We start from the raw sequence: 20,012 nt of genomic DNA on the forward strand, positions 1-20,012 counted from the left end.
TCAATACAAATATATTAAAATAAATAAATAAAAAAATTTAATCTCTCACAGTTCTGGATTTTAGAGGTCCAAAATCGAGGGGCCAGCAGGGCCACGCTTCCTCAGAGACCGTGGGTAGAGCCCTTCCCTGCCTCTTTCTAGCTTCTGGAGGCAGCTGTAAGTCCTTGGCAGCCCTTGTCTTTCGGCAGCATCATTCCAGTTTCTGCCTGTGCCTCCCCATAGCATTTTCCCTGTGCGTCTCTGTTTCTCTTTTTACAAAGACATCAGGCACATTGGATTAAGAGTTCATCTTATTCCAGTATGTCCTCCTCTTGTCTAATTACATCTGCACTGATGCTATTTCTAAATACTCTCCTTCTGAGGTTCTGGGAAAGGACATGAATTGCTGCTGGGATGGGTGGGGGGGATGCATAATTCCACCTGGCATAGGGCACTGCTAGAAAAAGAGAAACCAGAAAAAGTTTTGGAATTTGAAATGATCTGGTATGTCAGTTTCTAAACCCCAGGAGCCCTAAGTGCATGACAGCCATTTCCCCTCCTGATTCAGTTGCTGATTCTGCAGGTGGCATGAGAGGCTCAAGATTCTGAAGAGAAAGACTAAAGTCTCCCATTGTTTTGTATTATTTGGGGAAAAATCTCCACTTGAAGAATGGAAACTGCTCAAACTTCAGTTAGTTTTTCCCCCCATGAAATATGCCAAACTTAGAAACATTATGATGCAGGAGGCTGGAGAGCAAAGCTCAAAAATAGTGAAAACCTGTGAGTCAGTCATCCAGAGCAGGGAATATAATAGCTAGACTCTCAATTAAAATTCCGTGCTAATTGTTCCTTAAAGACATTTTAACGAGCGTTTGATTGCTGCTATTTTATGCTACAACCTACACCATCTCAATTTCTTTGAATCTGGAAAAGGCAAGGTATCGCTGGGGGAAAAATAACGTAAAATTTAATCTTTATGGTGATTTTCAACTCATTGTCTAGCATAAAAGAAAATATACTGTACATGTGTCAGGAAACATAGAATGGGACAAATAACTAAGAGAAAACGGTGAACAGAAATAGACTACCAAAGATCCAGAAGGACCATAAAATAACTATGATCAATATGTTTAAGGAAACAAAGTAAAGGATTGAAAAAAAAGGTGAGAAGGAAAACATTAACATAAAACTGGAAACTATTAACAAGAATTAAATTGGCATTCTGGGTTTGTTAAACACCGTATCAGAAATGAAGTACCTCTTATTTTGGTTAACAGCAGACGGACACAGGAGAAGACATGATTAGTGAAATCAAAAAGAGAATAACAGAAAATAATGAAACAGGACACAGAAAAAAGATATGAAGGGTCAGATAAACAGTCACATGTGTGACACGGTCAAATGGTCTCACATTGGTATTACTGGGCACCAGAAGGAGCAAACAGAAATATGATAGAAAGAATGTTTTAGGAAATAATTTCTGGGATTTTTCAAAACTGGTAAGAATCTGTCATCTACAAGTTTAGAAATGTTTGGTAACCCTAAGAAAGAAATATTTAAGGGAATCCATTCCTACTCTCCTCATAGTTAACTAAAGGTTAACATTAAAAGCTAAGAAAAAAGACATATTACTACCAGGGAAATATTAAGAGCCGTGGCTAACTTCTCAATGAAATCATGGAACCCAGGAAACAGAATCCTGTTTTTAAAGGGGAAAAAGAAACGCTGAAAAAAATAAAATTAAATAAAAGGAAACCTGCCTTCTTTATTATTATTATTATTATTGTTGTTGTTGTTGTTATTATTATTTAAATCACATTATTTATTTATTTTTTTATCTTACCTTTTGAAACAGCATGGATGGACCTGGAGATTACTATGCTAAGTGAAATAAGCCAGTCAGAGGCAGACAAATACCATAAGATCTTACTTATATGTGGAATCTAATGAACAAAAGAAACTGATATACAAAATAGAACCAGAGGCATGGATCCATATAAGAGACGGACAGCTGTTAGGGCGGAGGAGGAGAGGGGGATTGGATAAAAGCAGGTGAAGGGATTAGCCAAAGAACATAAATGCATAACCCATAGGCAATGACAACAGTGTGGTGATGGCCAGAGGGAAGTGGGGGTGGGGCTGGGATTGGGTGGAGGTGGGCAAAGGGGGGAAAAATGGGGACATCTGTTGTAGTGTCAACAATTAAAAAAGAAAAGAAAAAAGAAAACCTGCCAATATAGAATGCTATACTCAGTAAGTAGATCCTTCAAAACTAAATGTGCAATAAAGATACTCTCAGGAAAAAAACGAAAAAAACAAAACACTGATGGAATTTGTTGCTAGCACTTTATAAAACATACTAAAGGGGATTCTTCAGTATTGAAGATACTGAACATAATGAAGGGCCCTGGACACTGTTGACTATTTCTAGCAAATATCCTAGCAAAGCTCTGTAGTACTATATATAAAACATGTGAATTATATAGCAATAGCAAAAGAAGTGTGAGGGGGGTAAACTAACTGAGATATATGTAAGATTGCTAAATGAAAACATGAACCAACAGAAAGTAGTTTGTATTAATTAAGGGTTCATTTAGTGATTTCTATGGAAAACTCCAAATGAATTATACGAAGAGATGAAACAAAATTGTCGAGACCGGTGGTAGGATGAAACAATAAATCTGCTTACTGTTGCAGGTCTTGTTGTATTTGCTGTTCTCCTGTGCAAACCCTTCCAGCCGGCACTGAAAACGATGCTGCCAAAACTCTTGAAACCAAGGGTTTCGGAGGTTTGTTTCTGGCCGTAGCTGCAGATAATAATCATCAAACCACTTGACATCGGGAGATTGGAGCTTGATTGTGATTCCACCAACAGCTTCTCGCTGATATCCGTCAGTCACATCATACCTGTCAGCCCAGCCATCACTGTGGGGAAACAGACAACCCCTGGCTTAGAATAGGTATCTCCGCAGCAAAGGGTTCCATTGGCTTTCCTTTTGAAAAGCTGTCGTTAAATGGCTATTTCAGGCCACATCATGGTCCTGCATTACACCTACATGATTTTGAGATAGTGGTCTGTTAGAATTAAAAATGCAAAGCACAATGGAAACCTTGGGTCTAAAAGTGCTGAAAGGCACAAACCCCACTTGCCTTGAACTGTAGAGAATAACTTAATGGTTTGGCAGAATTTCACTGGTTGCAAAATATAATGTATGCCTGGAAGCTGCATATCACCATTCACACTATTTACTGAACATTTTATAGCTAAGTCAAGTTCACTTTAAATACATTTTTTCTTAATAGTAATTATTATAATGATCGTAAAATAAGAATAAAATATTTCTAAAACATGCTTATTATTAACTTAACCATCCTATGACATGTTTCTCTTTCCCTCCCTCCCTCCCTCCCTCTCTCTTTCCTTCCTTCCTTCCTTCCTTCCTTCCTTCCTTCCTTCCTTCCTTCCTTCCTTCCTTTCTTTCTTTCTTTCTTTCTTTCTTTCCTTTTTTTACATTTTACAAGTGAATTATAGAGGTTAAAAAAAACAAATACAAAAGCTTGCTGCCCTAGCCGGTTTGGCTCTGAGGATAGAGCGTTAGCCTGCTCAATAAAGGGTCCTGGGTTCAATTCCTGTCAAGGGCATGTACCTTGGCTGCAGGCTGGATCCCTGGCCTGGTTGGGTACGGGAGGCAACCAATCTACGTGTCTCTTTCTCATTGATGTTTCTTTCTCTTTGTCTCTCCCCTTCCCTTCCGCCCTCTCTAAAAGTCAATGAAAAAATATCCTCAGGTGAGGATTAACAAAAATAAAAAAAAATATAGTGATTTGTCAGCACCTCAAAGTGAGTCCTTGTGTTTCATAGTTCGTATAGTCTTTCCTACCCCATCCTGTTTCTCTAATACATTTAAAATACGCATAGGAAATTATGTTTTACATTAGAGTGATTGAAAGAACATCTTAACAATGTGCCATCGATGGTGTCAAGGAACATATGCCTCAGCGTTGCTGTCATTCTGTGCACTGATCACTCAAAATCTATGAATCTATATATAAAAATCCCTAATATGCAAATAGACCGAACAGTGGAACAACCGAACAATCGAACAACTGGTCGCTATGATGTGCACTGACACTCAGGGGGCACTTGCAGAATATGGCAAGCATTGGCTGCGGTGGGATGGTAGAGCAGGTGAGCGGTGGCGCCAGACCAAGGCGGGGCACCAGCTGCTATCATCAGGGTGAGCCTCTGTTGGTTACTGAAAATTTTTTGCTCCCACGCACCACGGTCCCACCCAGCACTTGCACCTCCTGCCGGCGCCAGCCCTGCTTGCACCTGCTGCCAACGCTGGAGCTGCCACTCACACCCACCAATGGCGCCAAGCGATTGGGACCAGCACCGGGCGCCAGCAGCAGGTGCAAGTGGCAGCTCTGGTGTCGGCAGTGGGTGCGAGAGGTAGCTGCCAGCCCCAATCAACACTCAGGGCTTCTCTACCTCCCCCTGCTCCTGAGGAGCAAACAGGGCAGCAGCCATTGCTCACACCCACTGACAGCGCTGGCCCAATCACTCCACACTGTCAGTGAGTGGGAGTGATGGTGGCGATGGGAGCGGGACTGTCGGCAGACAGGGGACCAGGGGGCCCACGGTGGGAGGGGCTGGGTGGGGCCACGGAGGATGGCCAAGACCCGCCCCTGTGCCTACTGCAGCCTCGCGATCCATCCAAGGTGCATGGATTCGTGCACTGGGACCCTAGTTTTAAAATAAAAGAGTTAAAATCAGAGAGTTCATGGTGTAATGGTCTGAGTATAACAGCTTAAGTAAAAGTATTCTTAGTTGATAAGAAAAATACATAAGATACAACATTGGAAATAAAGGGTGTCCCAAAATTCACGCAAGAAGTAATTTTGATAGAAAACATGGGTTTATAATTTAAAATTGTAAATTTTTTATTGATTCATAAATTATACAGTATAGGGTTATGTATGGAATAGCACATTGGGTAAATGGCCTCCACGGCTTTGCTGGCACATACGCACTCTTTTGTTATTGCCTGAGCAGCTGCATTTTCAAAGAAGAATGGTCCGATGATGCCTCCAGCCCAAAATCCACACCAAACAGTGACACATTGTGGATGCATTTGTTTCTCAACAATCACTCGTGGATTTTCTGACCCCCAAATGTGACAATTTTGTCGATTAACCAAGCCATCAAAAAGAAAATGAGCCTCATCGAAATTCAGCCACATTTATGCAAAACGGTCATGGAAAATTTCAACAAAAGTGTGCATATGTGCCAGCAAAGCTGTGGAGGCTATTTACCTGATATCTATTCCATACATAACCCTATACTATATCCTTTATGAATCAATAAAAAATTTACAATTTTTAATTATAAACCCATGTTTTCTATCAAAATTACTTCTTGCGGGAATTTTGGGACACCCTTTAAAAGACATTGAAATGATGTTAGTATCAAATTTGTTCACACCTTGGGACATTTGGGGAAAAAAGACACTGACTTTTCCTGTCCTCTCTCCCACTGGAATTTGTACAACTTGTGCTATGTATCTGCTGGGACCCAGTGGTGCTGGCCTTTCTTTGAAGAGGTACAAGTGTTCTTTCAAGAAAGATAAAGAAAATCAAGGGGAAATTCAACAATGAAAAAACAAAATAACACCAAAGAGTGAAGAGAAGGGATACAGAAAGTGTTGAGTGGAAGAACAGAATGAAGCCTTCTGAATGCATTGTTGGCCTGTGAAAATAAGCTGGGTTGGGGGAGTGGGCACTGGGGAAAGGGTGAAGGAAAAGACATTAAACAATCATTGTTTACTTAATTGATATCCAGCTATTTTTATTTATCAGAATGTCAATAGATTTTTACCATTCTCCAAACTGATCTTTTGTCCTTCCTATTTTATTTTTGCAGGCAGAGAGCATGCTCCAATATTTTGCATATAAAATCAGTGCCTGGGGACGTGTTATGAAAGTAATTAATTAACATAAGTGCAAAAAGCATTTTTTTTCAGTATACTCTTTTATATCAACTCTGACTTAAAAATTGGTAGTGAGAGTCGTTCCAAAGGTCATAGATTACTCATTAAGATATCATAGGGGCTCAAGAAAACTTGAGATATTTCCTAAGTCCTCAGTAGGTGGTAGTAGAAGAAAAAAAAATAAACAAATAAAATAAGCTAATTCTTCCTCTAAGTCCTCCTTGACAAGAAGGTATTTCATTCTAAATTATCTATGGTGAAATTTCAAAAACTTTTGTGGCAAATCAGAAAAAAAAAAGCAATATGTTTCATTCCCGTGTTGAATTTCATTACTTCTCACATTATCTTCCCTCAAGATTCTCATTTTCAGCTGCAGAAGATTTTATTTAAAGCTGACAAATTGAAATGAAGTGGGCTTGTTTGCCTCATTTTCTCCCTCTGTTTTGGAGGATTTATTATATCATTGGTATGAGAGTGTGGGTCTCATTGGCACTTGAGGAGATGCATGGGCGTGCTGCGAAGGAGACAGGAAGCTCTGTTTGTCAAGCACCCATTCTCCAAGGAAGAGAGGATTTAAATTGCTCCTTTTGTTAACAGGAGCTTGCTCTCAAGTAATGCTATGACTATGCATATTACATAAGAAATATAAGATTACAATGGGTCCAATTTACCCTTCACAATTCATTCATTGAATTTAATGGGGATTGTAAAAGCCTGTTCTGATACACTTTTTTTGAAGGTTATATTCCATGAAACATGTTAGAACCAGAGTGTGTGAATTTACTCATCTCTCATCATGTTTTTTAGCTTTTTAAACTTATTTATTATTTTTTTTTGTTAATCCTCACTTGAGGATATTTTTTCTACTGATTTTTAAAGTGGGAGGAAGGGAGGAAAGGGAGGCAGAGAGGAGAGAAAGAGAAAGAGAGAGGAAGAGGGAGAGGGAGAGAGAGAAGAGAGACACCTAGATTGGTTGCCTCCTACATGCACCCCAACCAGGCTGGGAACTGAACCTGCAACCCAGGTACTTGCCCTTAACTGGGAATTGAACCTTTTGGTATAAAGGTATAAATCTCTTCTCTATGTTTAACAATTTAGCCAGAAGTGATATTTTATTAATAGCTTGCAAGTTAGAGTTGTGAGTTTAAAATAATTTTGACCCATATTCTTTCATTCAACAGCAAAATAAAAATCATAGAGGAGTTTGTGTGTGAGCAGAAAGTTCCAATATCTATGTGACAAAGCAGGATTATTCTATTTAAACTTACTGGGGATTATTTGATATGTAAGTCTCAAGAAAGTTCATTCTATGCTGGCTAAGTTAGATGGGTGCTATATTTACTTTAGTTTATTAAAAATTAACATTTTAATAAAAATGTGCTTCTAAGATTTGTGTTAAGATGATAGGGTATGTCTAAGTGAGGAATAATATATTCAAAAGTAAAATGATATACCAAGAAAAACTTGGGCTTACTTTTCTACTATCTAATGGTTTCTATTGCATTGATAGAGTGGACTGTCAAGATTTTGGCATTACTTTAATATCTTTAGATGACTAATATTTTACGAAATAAAAAAAAAGATCAGGAAGATTAGGGAACAAACTGGAAATATACCATATTTAAGGCACTTTAATACATTATGTTTGTATGTGTGTATCTATCTATCTATCTATCTATCTATCTATCTATCATCTTCTATCTATCCATCTATTCACACATCCATTCATCCATCCATTCATGAAGTCATCTGTCCAGCCAGCCATCCACCTAATTTTTCTCTTTTCACTGGTTGATATTTTACCCATCTCCTCTAATCTATTTCATTATTTTCTTTTCAATTCTTTGATAATGACTCCATCCTCATTATATGCAGACTAGAGGCCCGGTGCATGGCACTGGTGGGGTCCCTCGGCCTGGTCTGCGGGGATCAGGCCAAAACCAGCTCTCCAACATCCCCTGAGGGGTCCCACATTGCGAGAGGGCACAGGCCAGGTGGAGGGACCCCACCAGTGCACAATTGAAGCTGGGGAGAAATTGTGGGAGGGCTCCAGGGCATGTCTGGCCCATCTAGCCCAGTCCTGATTGGCTGGACCCCAGCCACAAGCTAACCTACTGGTTGGAGCATCTGCCCCCTGGTGGTCAGTGTGCATCATAGTGACTGCTCAAATGGTGGGACACTTAACATATTAGGCTTTTATTATATAGGATTCTATATTTGCAGAGTGATCTATTCAGTAAAATTTATTTTTTGTGTTTCTTTTTAGTTGATTTTGCTGTTTAAAATAACTCCCAAGCATAGTATTTATATATTATCCAGAGTTCCCAAGAGCAAGAAGGCAGACATCAGGTTTGGGTAAAAAAATGGAGAAAATGAATGCAAGTTGGGGTCTACAATAATCAGATTGCCCTTGCTTTGCTCTCTAGTATTCTTTTTCCTAGATTTCTATGTAATTTCTCCATACAAAATTGATTTGAATGTTAAAAATACAAGTTAACACTTTTCTTATATGTGATTCCAGTGCCATATTGAACCCACTCTATTTTGCTTATGTTTTTGTATGCTGAATAATAGCTGTTGGCACTAAAAAGAGAGAGAGGGAAATAATGAGAATTATAGAACTGTAAAGACCTGATACTCTATGATATCCTTATGACATAAATATTTTAACTTTAAAATTGTTATTTTTATCATTCCATGTATTGAATTACTGACATATAAAGCATACCAATGGTTATGGCTTTAAAATAATTACTGCAATACTTAAAATGACTAGATTTAATATCAAAATACATTTCTAAAATGTGAAAGCCCCTGAAAGCTACATGCTAACAGGAATAGAAAATTCATATTGGAAAATTATGAAAAAAAGCTTCATGAATTATTGAATGTTAATGTATAGAAGCTAAATAACTTAAAATGTTTCTCACCAGTAAAAATATAAAAATTTACAATGCAGACAATATAATATGTGCTTCCTTTTTTATTTCTTAACAACATATTTTTTTATTATTATTATTTATTAAGGTATTACAAATGTGTCATCCCCCTCATTAACCCCAACCTCGCCCCCCCCGCCCCCCCCCCTGCCCCGCACACTCATGCTCCCATCCCCCTGTTGTCCATGTCCATTGGTTTGGCTTATATACATGTATACAAGTCCTTTGGTTGATCTCTTCCCCTTACCCCCGCCCTCCCCTACTTTCCTTCTGGGGATTGATAGCCTGATCGCTGTTTCTCAGTCTTTGGGTCTGTCCCTTTTCATCAGTCTATGTTGTTCTCTATAATCCACAAATGAGTGAGATCATGTGGTATTTATCTTTCTCTGACTGGCTTATTTCACTTAGCATAATGCTCTCCAGTTCCATCCATGCTGTTGCAAAAGGCAAGAGTTCCTTTTTTTTTACCGCAGCATAGTATTCCATTGTGTAGATGTACCACAGTTTTCTAATCCACTCATCTGCTGATGGGCACTTAGGCTGTTTCCAAATCTTAGCTATGGTGAATTGTGCTGCTATGAACATAGGGGTGCATATATCCTTTCTGATTGGTGTTTCTGGTTTCTTGGGATATATTCCTAGTAGTGGGATCACTGGGTCAAATGGGAGTTCCATTTTTAGTCTTCTGAGGTAGCTCCATACTGTTCTCCACAGTGGCTGCACCAGTCTGCATTCCCACCAGGAGCGCAGAAGGGTTCCTTTTTTCTCCACATCCTCTCCAACACTTGTTGTTTGTTGATTTGTTGATGATAGCCATTCTGACAGGTGTGAGATGATAACGCATTGTCGTTTTGATTTGCATCTCTTGTATAATTAGTGACTTTGAGCATGTTTTCATATGTCTTTCGGCCTTCTGTATGTCCTCTTTCGAAAAGTGTCTATCTAGGTCCGTTGCCCATTTTTTTATTGGATTGTTTATCTTCCTTTTGTTAAGTTTCATGAGATCCTGGTAAATGTTGGAAATTAAACCCTTATCGGTGGTATCATTGGCAAATATGTTCTCCCATGTAGTGGGTCTTCTTGTTGTTTTGTTGATGGTTTCCTTTGCTGTGCAAAAGCTTTATATTTTGATGCAGTCCCATTTGTTTATTTTCTCTTTAGTTTCCATTGCCTTAGGAGCATTATCAGAGAAGAAATTCCTTCCGCATATGTTTGCGATTTCGTTGCCTGTGGATTCCTCTAGTATTTTTATGGTTTCCCATCTTACGTTTAAGTCTTTTATCCATTTTGAGTTTATTTTTGTGTATGGTGTGAGTTGGTAGTCTAGTTTCATCTTTTTGCATGTATCTGTCCAATTTTCCCAACACCATTTATTGAAGAGACTGTCTTGACTCCATTGTATGCTCTTGCCTCCTTTGTCGAATATTAATTGGGTATAGTGTTTTGGGTCGATTTCTCGGGTCTCTATTCTATTCCATTGATCTATATGTCTGTTCTTGTGCCAGTACCAAGCTGTTTTAAGAACAGTGGCTTTGTAATACAGTTGGATATCTGGTATTGAGATCCCACCTACTTTGTTCTTTCTCAGGATTGCTGCAGCTATTCAGGGTCTTTTTTTATTCCAGATGAATTTTTGGAACGTTCGTTCTAGATCTGTAAAATATGCTGTTGGTAATTTAATGGGGATTGCATTGAATCTATAAATTGCTTTGGGTAGTATGGACATTTTGATGATGTTGATTCTACCAATCCATGAACACGGTATATTCTTCCATCTGTTTATGTCTTCCTCTATCTCTTTTTTCAGTGTCCTGTAGTTTTTGGCATATAAGTCTTTTACCTTCTTAGTTAAGTTTATTCCTAGGTATTTTAATTTTTTTGGTGCAATGGTAAATGGGATTGCTTCTGTAGTTTCACTTTCTGTAAGTTCACTATTGGTGTAAAGAAATGCCATGGATTTCTTAGCATTAATTTTGTATCCTGCTACATTGCTGAATTCATTTATTAAGTCTAATAATTTTTTGATGGAGTCTTTAGGGTTCTGTATGTACAGTATCATGTCATCTGCAAATAAGGACAGTTTTACTTCTTTTTTTCCAATCTGGATGCCTTTTATTTCTTCTTCTTGTCTGATCGCAATGGCTAGTACTTCCAGTACTATGTTGAACAGGAGTGGTGAGAGGGGGCATCCCTGTCTTGTTCCTGTTTTTAGGGGAATGGTTTTAGTTTTTGCCCATTGAGTATGATCAACATATGTTTTAAGTTACTGCTGTGGAAAACAGAAACATATATGTAGCGTGAGATGATCCTTTAGCAACAGTCTTCATGTTCTATTCATTCTAATTCATTAATTCAGTAACCATTTTGCATGCCTCTTCTATATATTCAAACTGCACAGGTTCTATGGTAGGTTCCAATACATGCCTTCAACAAGCCAATAGTCCTTTAGCCATGACCTGCTTGAATAGGCATCGAGGACTTCCCGACCATTGGAAGTGTCCTCATTTATCCTATATGCTGAACATATTCTTTCCTTTTTACTCAATCTGTCCACAAAAAGTACAAGTCATTAGGTTTCCAGTCACCAAATCATCACTTACTGAAAATCACATTCCTATTGTGGCTCCTGAGATTATTCCCTGATCACCTCAATTACTATTCTGGGTGCTTCAAAACTCTTCATTCTTACATTTAGAATCTCCTGATTTATTTACAAGGAAAGCTAATCACATTCAATGGATAGGATTCCATTATTTGAATTCTCAAACAGCAACATGATTATCTATATACGTAAAAGTGAATGACCAGAACGGCCAGAATGGCCAGAATGACCAGTTGACCAGTCATTATGACATGCACTGACCAATAGGTGGCAGACACTCAATGCAGGAGCTTCCCCTTGGTGGTCAGTGAGCTCCCACAGCCAACCTCCCACGGCCCCTACCCCTGCCGAGCCGGCCCCCCCATCAGCTGGCCAACCTCCTGGGGTCTCTCAGGGGCCAGCTGGACAACCTCCCTGGGTCCCTCCCTCCAGCTGGCTAGCCCCCTCCCCCCATTGGCCTCGATCGCCGGCTAGGCTCAGGGACCCCACTCGTGCACAGATTTGTGTACCGGACCTCTAGGTCAGTACAACTCCTCAGAGTTCTTGGGAAAGCATCTGCCATGAGAAAATTGCATAAAGAAATCACCTCAAAAGCTGTATCAAAAGGAGCAGTACCTGACTAAAAATGGAAGCATCAGAATGACTATTATTCCTACAGTCATTATGTTTATATCAGGGATGTGAGTGGGATGGGTGAGGGAAAGCGAGGGTGGACACGTAGTTATTCTTGCTCCCTGAATTCTTTAGTCCTGCTTATCTTGATGACATTGGTACTGTTTACACTACCAGACATATGTTGTGCATTAGAGACATAGCATGCTGTTTCTTATTTCTCAACTATGTCACTTTTGCACCTCAATGCCTTGGAGTATGCTGTGTCCTCTGCACAGAGCACCATCCTTTCACCTCCTCACGTGTTTTCTGATGTGATAAAATCCAATTCATTCATCAGGCAGACAGACTGAGCTTGGTTGCAACTTACAAAAACCATTCCCAAGCTCCCCTGGATTTAATAGTTCCCTCCTCTCTGCTTCCAAACAAAGGTGGCATTTATTCCCTTATTCACAGATCAGGTGTTGGGTAACTCATATTCTACTAGTAAATGTGGGGGTATAGTGGTGAACAAGAAGATAAGGTTTCTGCACTTAAAGTGGTAACATTATGATGCTTTTAGTTTTGCATTTATCATCGTATTAAAGTTAGGTACATTTATTTCTGTTTTGCCCAAGTAGAATATAAATTTTATGTTTTTGATGTTTCCTCATCCTTAGATTTATTATAATGTCTGGCACATGTTAAGCACTCAAGAGATGTTTAACATAACTTATTAGAAAATTAGTCTTTAAAAGGCAAACTTCAAATTATAGAGAATTCTGTTAAGCAACTACATATATTCATTTTAATTGAGAAAACAATGCTGTCAGATGTGCCTTATAAAATGATTCTGAAAGGCTAAATTGGTTTCTCCTCCAAAATGGTCTTCGCCCTCTCTACCTAATGCTATTACGATTAATGAGAATATTCATTAGGCCACATTCAGCATTTTTTCCAAAATCTGTTTGCAACCCACATAATTATTATGGAAACTGCTGTTCTGCCCACATGTAACCATCATCCTGCCAAATCTCTAACCAATAGCATTTTAACAGATATTTTGGGATTTTTTTCTAATAGTGGGAGTCTACTGACTGCTTGGCTGTCTTCATATAATAATCCTTTTTTTTTCCCCTTTCCTGATGGAGTAGGAGGCCTTAGAATCACTAAATAAAATAGTGAAAAGCAAGGAAGGATATTTTGCTTTTAAATAAAATCTCTAATGAATATATACCAGTCAACTCCAGTGAATTAATTCTAAAAAGAAGCACAATGTAGAATTTTCCAGAAAATGGTTAGATGATTTACTGAAAACCAACTTATTTCTTGGGTTTGCAGATCTTAGTTTTCCGACTTTGAAGCCTTTATATATAGATGTGGATTAGAGGAGCTAAATCAGAACATTCAGAATGTTCTGAAAGAAACAAGTCAGGAAAATCAACATTGCTACCTGTCTAGCATAGGACAGGTGGTTGCCATTGGATTACTTTTCCTAATTCCCTTCAGGCCATATCATTAAAATAACCCTAGTTTTTACCATGTAAGAAAACAAGGTTCTGAGGGATAAGTAATCTACACAAAATCCCACAGCAAACATAGCGGGGGTGTAAACCCAGATCTTTCTAGCTCCAGAGCTTCAGCACTTTCTATACTTCACAGAGCTTCCAAAGTGATGGCATACAGTGATGAAAGTACTGAGAAATGTTTCTTAAGGGATGATATTGAAGAAGCATTTAATGGATGACAGGAAGAGTAGGGTTGAGACTGTACAGGTAGAAATCTTACATGGCATCCAAGGTGCCTGCTATCTGGTATACACACATGCTTTCAACTTTTTCAATCAAACATTACTCTAGATAGGTGAAGGAATTTTCAAGATGTACTTAAGATCCCAAATAAATTGCCGGGCTTGAGTGATTGAGCATCAACCTATGAATCAGGAGTTCATGGTTCGATTCCCAGTCAGGGCACATACCTGAGTTGTGGACTCAATTCCCAGTGGGGAGCATGCAGAAGGCCACTGCTCAATGATTCTCTCCCATCATTTTTTAAAAATATATTTTATTGATTTTTCACAGAGAGGAAGGGCGAGGAATAGAGAGATAGAAACATTGACAAGAGAGAAACATTGATCAGCTGCCTCCTGCACACCCACTACTGGGGATGTGCCCGCCAAGGTACGTGACCTTGACCGGAATCGAACCTGGGACCCTTCAGTCCGCAGGTCAATGCTCTATCCACTGAGCCAAACTGGTTAGGGCTCTCTCTCATCATTGATGTTTCTATCTCTTTCCCCCTCTCCTTCCTCTCTGAAATCAATAAAAATATATTTTTTTAAAAAAGATCCCAAATAAATTGACCTTAAAATAGGGAGATTATCCTCAGCAAGACTGACCTAGTCAGGTGAACCCTGACAAGGGAGTGGCTCTTCCTGGACCAAGTGATTCGATCATGAGAGGCAGTTGGCATGAGACAGCTGGCGGAAAAGCTCCACTGCTGGGTCTGACAACACAGGGAGCTTTGTGTAAAGGAGTCCAGGTGACCTCCAGGACCTGGGAGTGACCCTCAGCTAAGAACCGGAAGGCAACAGGCACTCAGGTGTACATCCAAAGAGAAGTGTATTCAGCCAAAAACTTGAATGGGTTTGGAAGCAGATTCTCCCACAATGTTTCCAGAAAGAAATGCATGGGGGCAATACCTGATGTCAGCCTTTTAACTCTGAATAGTGAACCCATTAAGGCCATGCATGGCCATACTCCTGACCTCCAGAAAGTATGAGATAGTAAATGAATATTGTCTGAAGCTGCTAAATGTGTGATCATTACCACTCCCCACCTCTGTTCTATATTTTCCTCTCTTGGAAGGCCAAACATGTTACTATCGGAAGGAACAATCCTAGGAGGTCTGACCTAATTGTGGGTTTGTTCAGAATAGACTGACTTCCAAAGACTTTGGAATTATAGAAAATGATGGACAATATTAAACATACTGGGATAGATAGACTATCCGCCCTTACCTCAATGTGGGCTCTAGGATACCAGGCACTCTCCCCTCTGGTTTAAAGTCTTATCCCTCTAAGAATGCCTCCTTATAATACCCATCCTTCACAGAGGAGAGGCTGAGAAAATTTGTGTAAGTAGACTATTTTGTGAATTACACAATCCATTGTTTCTCTTGGCATATTATAGCCATTTGAAGAAAGGCAAAAATTGAGGTGATTGCATAAAATGTGCAACATAGTAAGCTAAATGGTTCAGTTAAGTAGAGAAAGCATGTTATGAATAGAGTATCCACAGCTTTATATAACCTTTATGTTTTCTCATGAAGCTTCTTTGCTTAGAATAATTCTCCAGTTTTCAGTCTGTAAATGCCTCTTTCACTGAACTGGACTAGTTAATCTTGTTATGCTGCTAAGCTAAGCATAATGTTCAGCCAAACAGCTAATAATTACTTTTTGAAAATATATTAAATTTCAAACAATCAGGCAGACTTCATGATGGCATTAAAAAATATAACTGCCCCCTCCCCCACGTGTTTCCTTTCCTTATTTCTTATAACAAGGGACTTAATAATTTTGGACCTAATACATTTTCCTTATACTTTGTTCAAACTGCCTGCAGTGTTTGACACTATTCTTTCATTTAGCAAAGCCTAATGATCAACATTACATATGCCGATTTCTCTGCAGAATGCTACATATGAGGAAAAACTGAAGGAAAAAAACTCATCCACTACCCATTCCTCAGCATAAGAGCCCAGCAAACGAAAACTTACAGAATAATAGCGATCATGTATGTAGGGTGTGCTATCTGCCAGACATTGTTCTAAGCTCTTTATGCATATGCTTCCTCTCTGCCAGATATCATGTATAATGTGATCCAATGAGGTAGACATTTCTGCATCTTCACATTTCACATGAAGACACTTCAGTCTGAAAAGCAGTAAGTCAGCCAGGGATACACAGGATTCAAACTCAGTCTACCTAAATCTAGAAACCAAAACTGAAGCAGTACAATCATGCGGTCTTTGATCCAAATCTGTCTCCAAAGTTATATGATTTTGTACATGAAAATATAAAGTGAAGAGTTATTTTAATTTCTATAATACACATACACACCCATCCCCCCCACAACTTGGGATTGTTTTCTTTTTTATTTCCTCCCTGAAACTGTAAACAAAGAATTGCTTTAAACCACTGGATTCATCTTCTGATAAAATGCCCATCTTGGTCATGTTAGAAAGTTATGAAAGAGTCTCACTGTTCACACGGAAAAGAGCTATTACAGGATGCCAAGAGACCTTGATATCTGTTCACAAACACAGAATGGACTGTCTTCAATTCCCATTTCACTCTGAGGCAACATGTTTTTCCTTGACAAAATATCCCCATGACACACACACCGAAACCGAGTCTATTGTTAGCTTCTCACATCTCTCAGATATGGTTTACCATTGAACACCGCCAGGCTGTAGAAGACCAGTAAGTAATTGAGAATTGTCCTGGGTGTGAGATTAAGTTTTAGAAATAGGCATTATATAAGAAGCCAGACAGAGTCAGAACCTGACAGCCTGAAAAATTTAGATGCCACATGCCCAGTGATTAATCTAAATGGACTGAAAGTGTAAGTCACATATTAGAACTGAACAGCTACATCCGTTTCTAGCTATGATAGATTAAACAAACTTCCTCTGAAAACAACAATAAAGGCTAGATAAACTTCTTTTTCCAAAAAAAGTGTATTTATGCTATCAGGAAGCTTTCTGGTCAGCCAGGACTCTAGAGACTAAAATCCGGGTGAGATAAAAAGATGTACTGAGGTAAGACCTAGCCTTTGAGCTATGTGGCAGGTCAGTGAACGGCAAGGATGAGAGAGAGGCTAAGAAGTTGGGACACAAGCAGTAGGGGAGGCTCCAAGGCTGATGCAGCTCATTGGCTGGTGAACTGAATCTGGCACAACTACCCCTGGGCACTCAAGCTTCGCTCTGCAGATGAACGGGGCAACTGGCTGTATGACCTATTAATGTGGTCTTTGGTCCAAATCTGTGTCCAAAACTATCTGGTTTTGTACATGAAAATGTAAACTGAAGAGTTGTTTTAATCTCTATTATATACATACATGCCCATCCCACCACAACTTGGAATTGCTTTCTTTTTTATTTCCTCCCTAAAACTGTAAACAGAGTTGCACCACTTGGGTGCAACTATGAGGAGGAATGTGGTGTGCCAAGACTTGAGTGCTAATTGCTGTAAACCCCACCCCCCTTCTCTCTGTATCTGATTCTTAGTGATCAAAACTCACAGATTTCCCAGTTATCTCTGTGAGGTGAGACCCAAGTGTGCCTCCTAGGAAGCACCTCGCATCACCAAGGGAGCTTGATGTCTGCCTTGGGTTCTGTTTTTATTTTCTCCACCAGTGAAACCATAGACCCAGGGAGGCCCTCTCACCATGGGCCTGTGACAGCCTAGGGGAGGGGTGATGTGGTCAGCGGGTAGCTGCTCCTCTTGCCCTTCGAAATGTGGTCCTTCTCAGTCTCTGTGTTCCAGAGGGGTGCTTCGCCTCACCCCTAAGTTCTGGGGTTTTGGCAAAGCCACCTGTCTTTGGCTAGTTGCTAGTGGGTCCTCTTGTGAGGACAACTGAAGTCACAAGCAACCGATGTCCACGATCCTGGTTATGCTGGCCAGCAGTTTAGTTTTTTACAGAAATTTTAAACATGAATGTGACACAGTTCAATTTATAGTTTTGATAGAAGACTCTTTTACACACATGGAAGAATAAAAGCAAGGGTACTTGTTAGGAGCTACTGCAGTAATTCAAGTGAGGGCTGATGAGGATTTAAAACAGGGAACTGCTCACAGAATGAAAAGAAAGGCACTAAGGTAAGAAACACTACATTTAGGAGTTCACCGAGGCAGGATTTGGTTATTAATAGTATGTGGAGGGGGAGGAAGGAAAAGGAGTCTAGAATGACTGAATCTTCTTATTTGAGTGACCAGTACCATTCACTAAAAAGAAACATGTTCGGAAGTTTGGTTTTAGATATCTTGACTTTGAAATGTATGTTAAGATATTCAAGTGGATTATGTCAAGAATGCAATTACACATATAATCTAAATTTAGAGAAGTCTGGCCTGAGGTACTTAATGTAACTGTGGTCAACAAATCAGCATTTAGCAGAACTGTTAAAGGAAATGTGATTACCCATGATTGTGTTTTGCATGATATGAGCAAGGGAGAAATGTAGAAGTCCACATAATATCAATACTTAAGGAATGCATGGAGGAGGAGATGTCCTTTTAGGATTTTGATAAAGAAAATGTCAAGAAGGAAGAGAATAACAATGGTAGTAGTGAAGGGGAGTGGAGGGCTGACACAAAGTCAAAGAAGGCAAGAGCTTCAAAAGGAACAGTACAGCCAACAGTGTTTGACTCAACAGAGAGCATAGGGCTTTAGACCATCTTTAGGATCTGGCAATACGACTGGGGAGGTTTGGTGGAATGGTAATGACAGCAGCCAGATCTTAGTGGAGTAGGATTTAAGGGGAAAAGAGGAAGAAGACAAAGCTGATTTGGATCATCACACCACAGACTGGCATGCTTTTCTCTAGTAGATCTCTACGGTTTAGAAATAGGGCTGCAGCAGCTGAATGATACAATAGATTTTGCTAAATGAGTGGAGTGTAAGATCAGGTTTGAAAGAGATTTGAGGGTCTGACTGCAAAAGTGGCCTAGGCAATCAACTGTGGCATAAGATTACTAAGAAGGTCAGGGTAGCCTAGAAGAAGCTGTCAAAGGAGGGGTGTGTGTGGAGAAATAAAAACAAAACAAACAAACAAACAAACAAAAACCAAGGGCATTCTATGAGAGCAAGGCCATAGAAAGGATAGCAAAAATAAGAGATGGTTAAAAAAAAGATGGTAAAAGTAAATTAAGAGATGATAAAAGCATGCTTATTTAGAGACTGGGAGACTACATTTACAATTTCTAGGTGGTGGAAGAATTCAGGTATGGCATTAGATGTGTGCTAGCAGAGACTGGGCATTTATTTTTCTTACATACTATGCAACACTATTCTTTTCAATTAAATTTTACTTCAACCAATTATTTTTAGGCACACATATATTATCATGTTAGAATATAATAAAGAAGTTTTACTACTAGAAGCTCTTACACAGACATCAGCAAACAACATTTTAATAACAAAAAGGTTATTTTGTTTATTATTGTTATTTGTGATTTATTTGTTGAGTTGTTTTAACCCAACATGATGCTCATCTGATGGACAGAATATTTTTATCTAAATGGGTACATTACCCTGTTTGTCTTTTCTGCTAACAAGAAAACATGATAGTATCTGTCCTCTTGAGAAGCTAAGGTTTTACACAGTCACACACATGTATTCACATATCAGTACACATGGTAACACATACAAGCACACATATATGTATGCACACATAGGATTGCACATAAATGTTCACAGGAAAAACAGATCTTTTTTATTTTTATTTTATTTTTTTATTTTATTGCTTACAGTCTTACAAAGGGTATTACATATGTGTCCCTTTTTTCCCCCCGCCCTTGACAATCCCCTGGCCTCCCCTACCCCCCAGTGTCTTAGGTCCATTGGTTATGCTTATATGCATGCATACAAGTCCTTTGGTTGATCTCTTACCCCCCTACCTCTTGCCCCCCAACCCTCCCCGGCCTTCCCGCTGCAGTTTGACAATCTGTTTGAGGCAGCTCTGCCTCTGTATCTATTATTGTTCAAAAGTTTATAATGGTCTCTATTATCCATGAATGAGTGAGATCATGTGGTATTTTTCCTTCATTGACTGGCTTATTTCACTTAGCATAATGCTCTCCAGTTCCATCCATGACGTTGCAAATGGTAAGAGTTCCTTCCTTTTTAG

The 20,012-nt window shown here is 39.2% G+C and overlaps 1 protein-coding gene across 1 annotated transcript in view; it reads right to left on the reverse strand.

Annotated features, from left to right (window-relative positions):
* Positions 1-20,012, reverse strand: part of GRM5 (glutamate metabotropic receptor 5) — a 417,272-nt gene that overhangs the window by 129,561 nt on the left and 267,699 nt on the right. The window contains exon 3 of the mRNA XM_081100132.1: positions 2,669-2,904. Within this exon, the coding sequence (XP_080956258.1) occupies positions 2,669-2,904 (236 nt within the window). The remainder of the gene's footprint in view (positions 1-2,668; positions 2,905-20,012) is intronic.

Source organism: Myotis nattereri (genome assembly GCF_964212035.1).
Source record: "Myotis nattereri genome assembly, chromosome: 9".
In the NCBI taxonomy this organism is placed as follows: domain Eukaryota; kingdom Metazoa; phylum Chordata; class Mammalia; order Chiroptera; family Vespertilionidae; genus Myotis; species Myotis nattereri.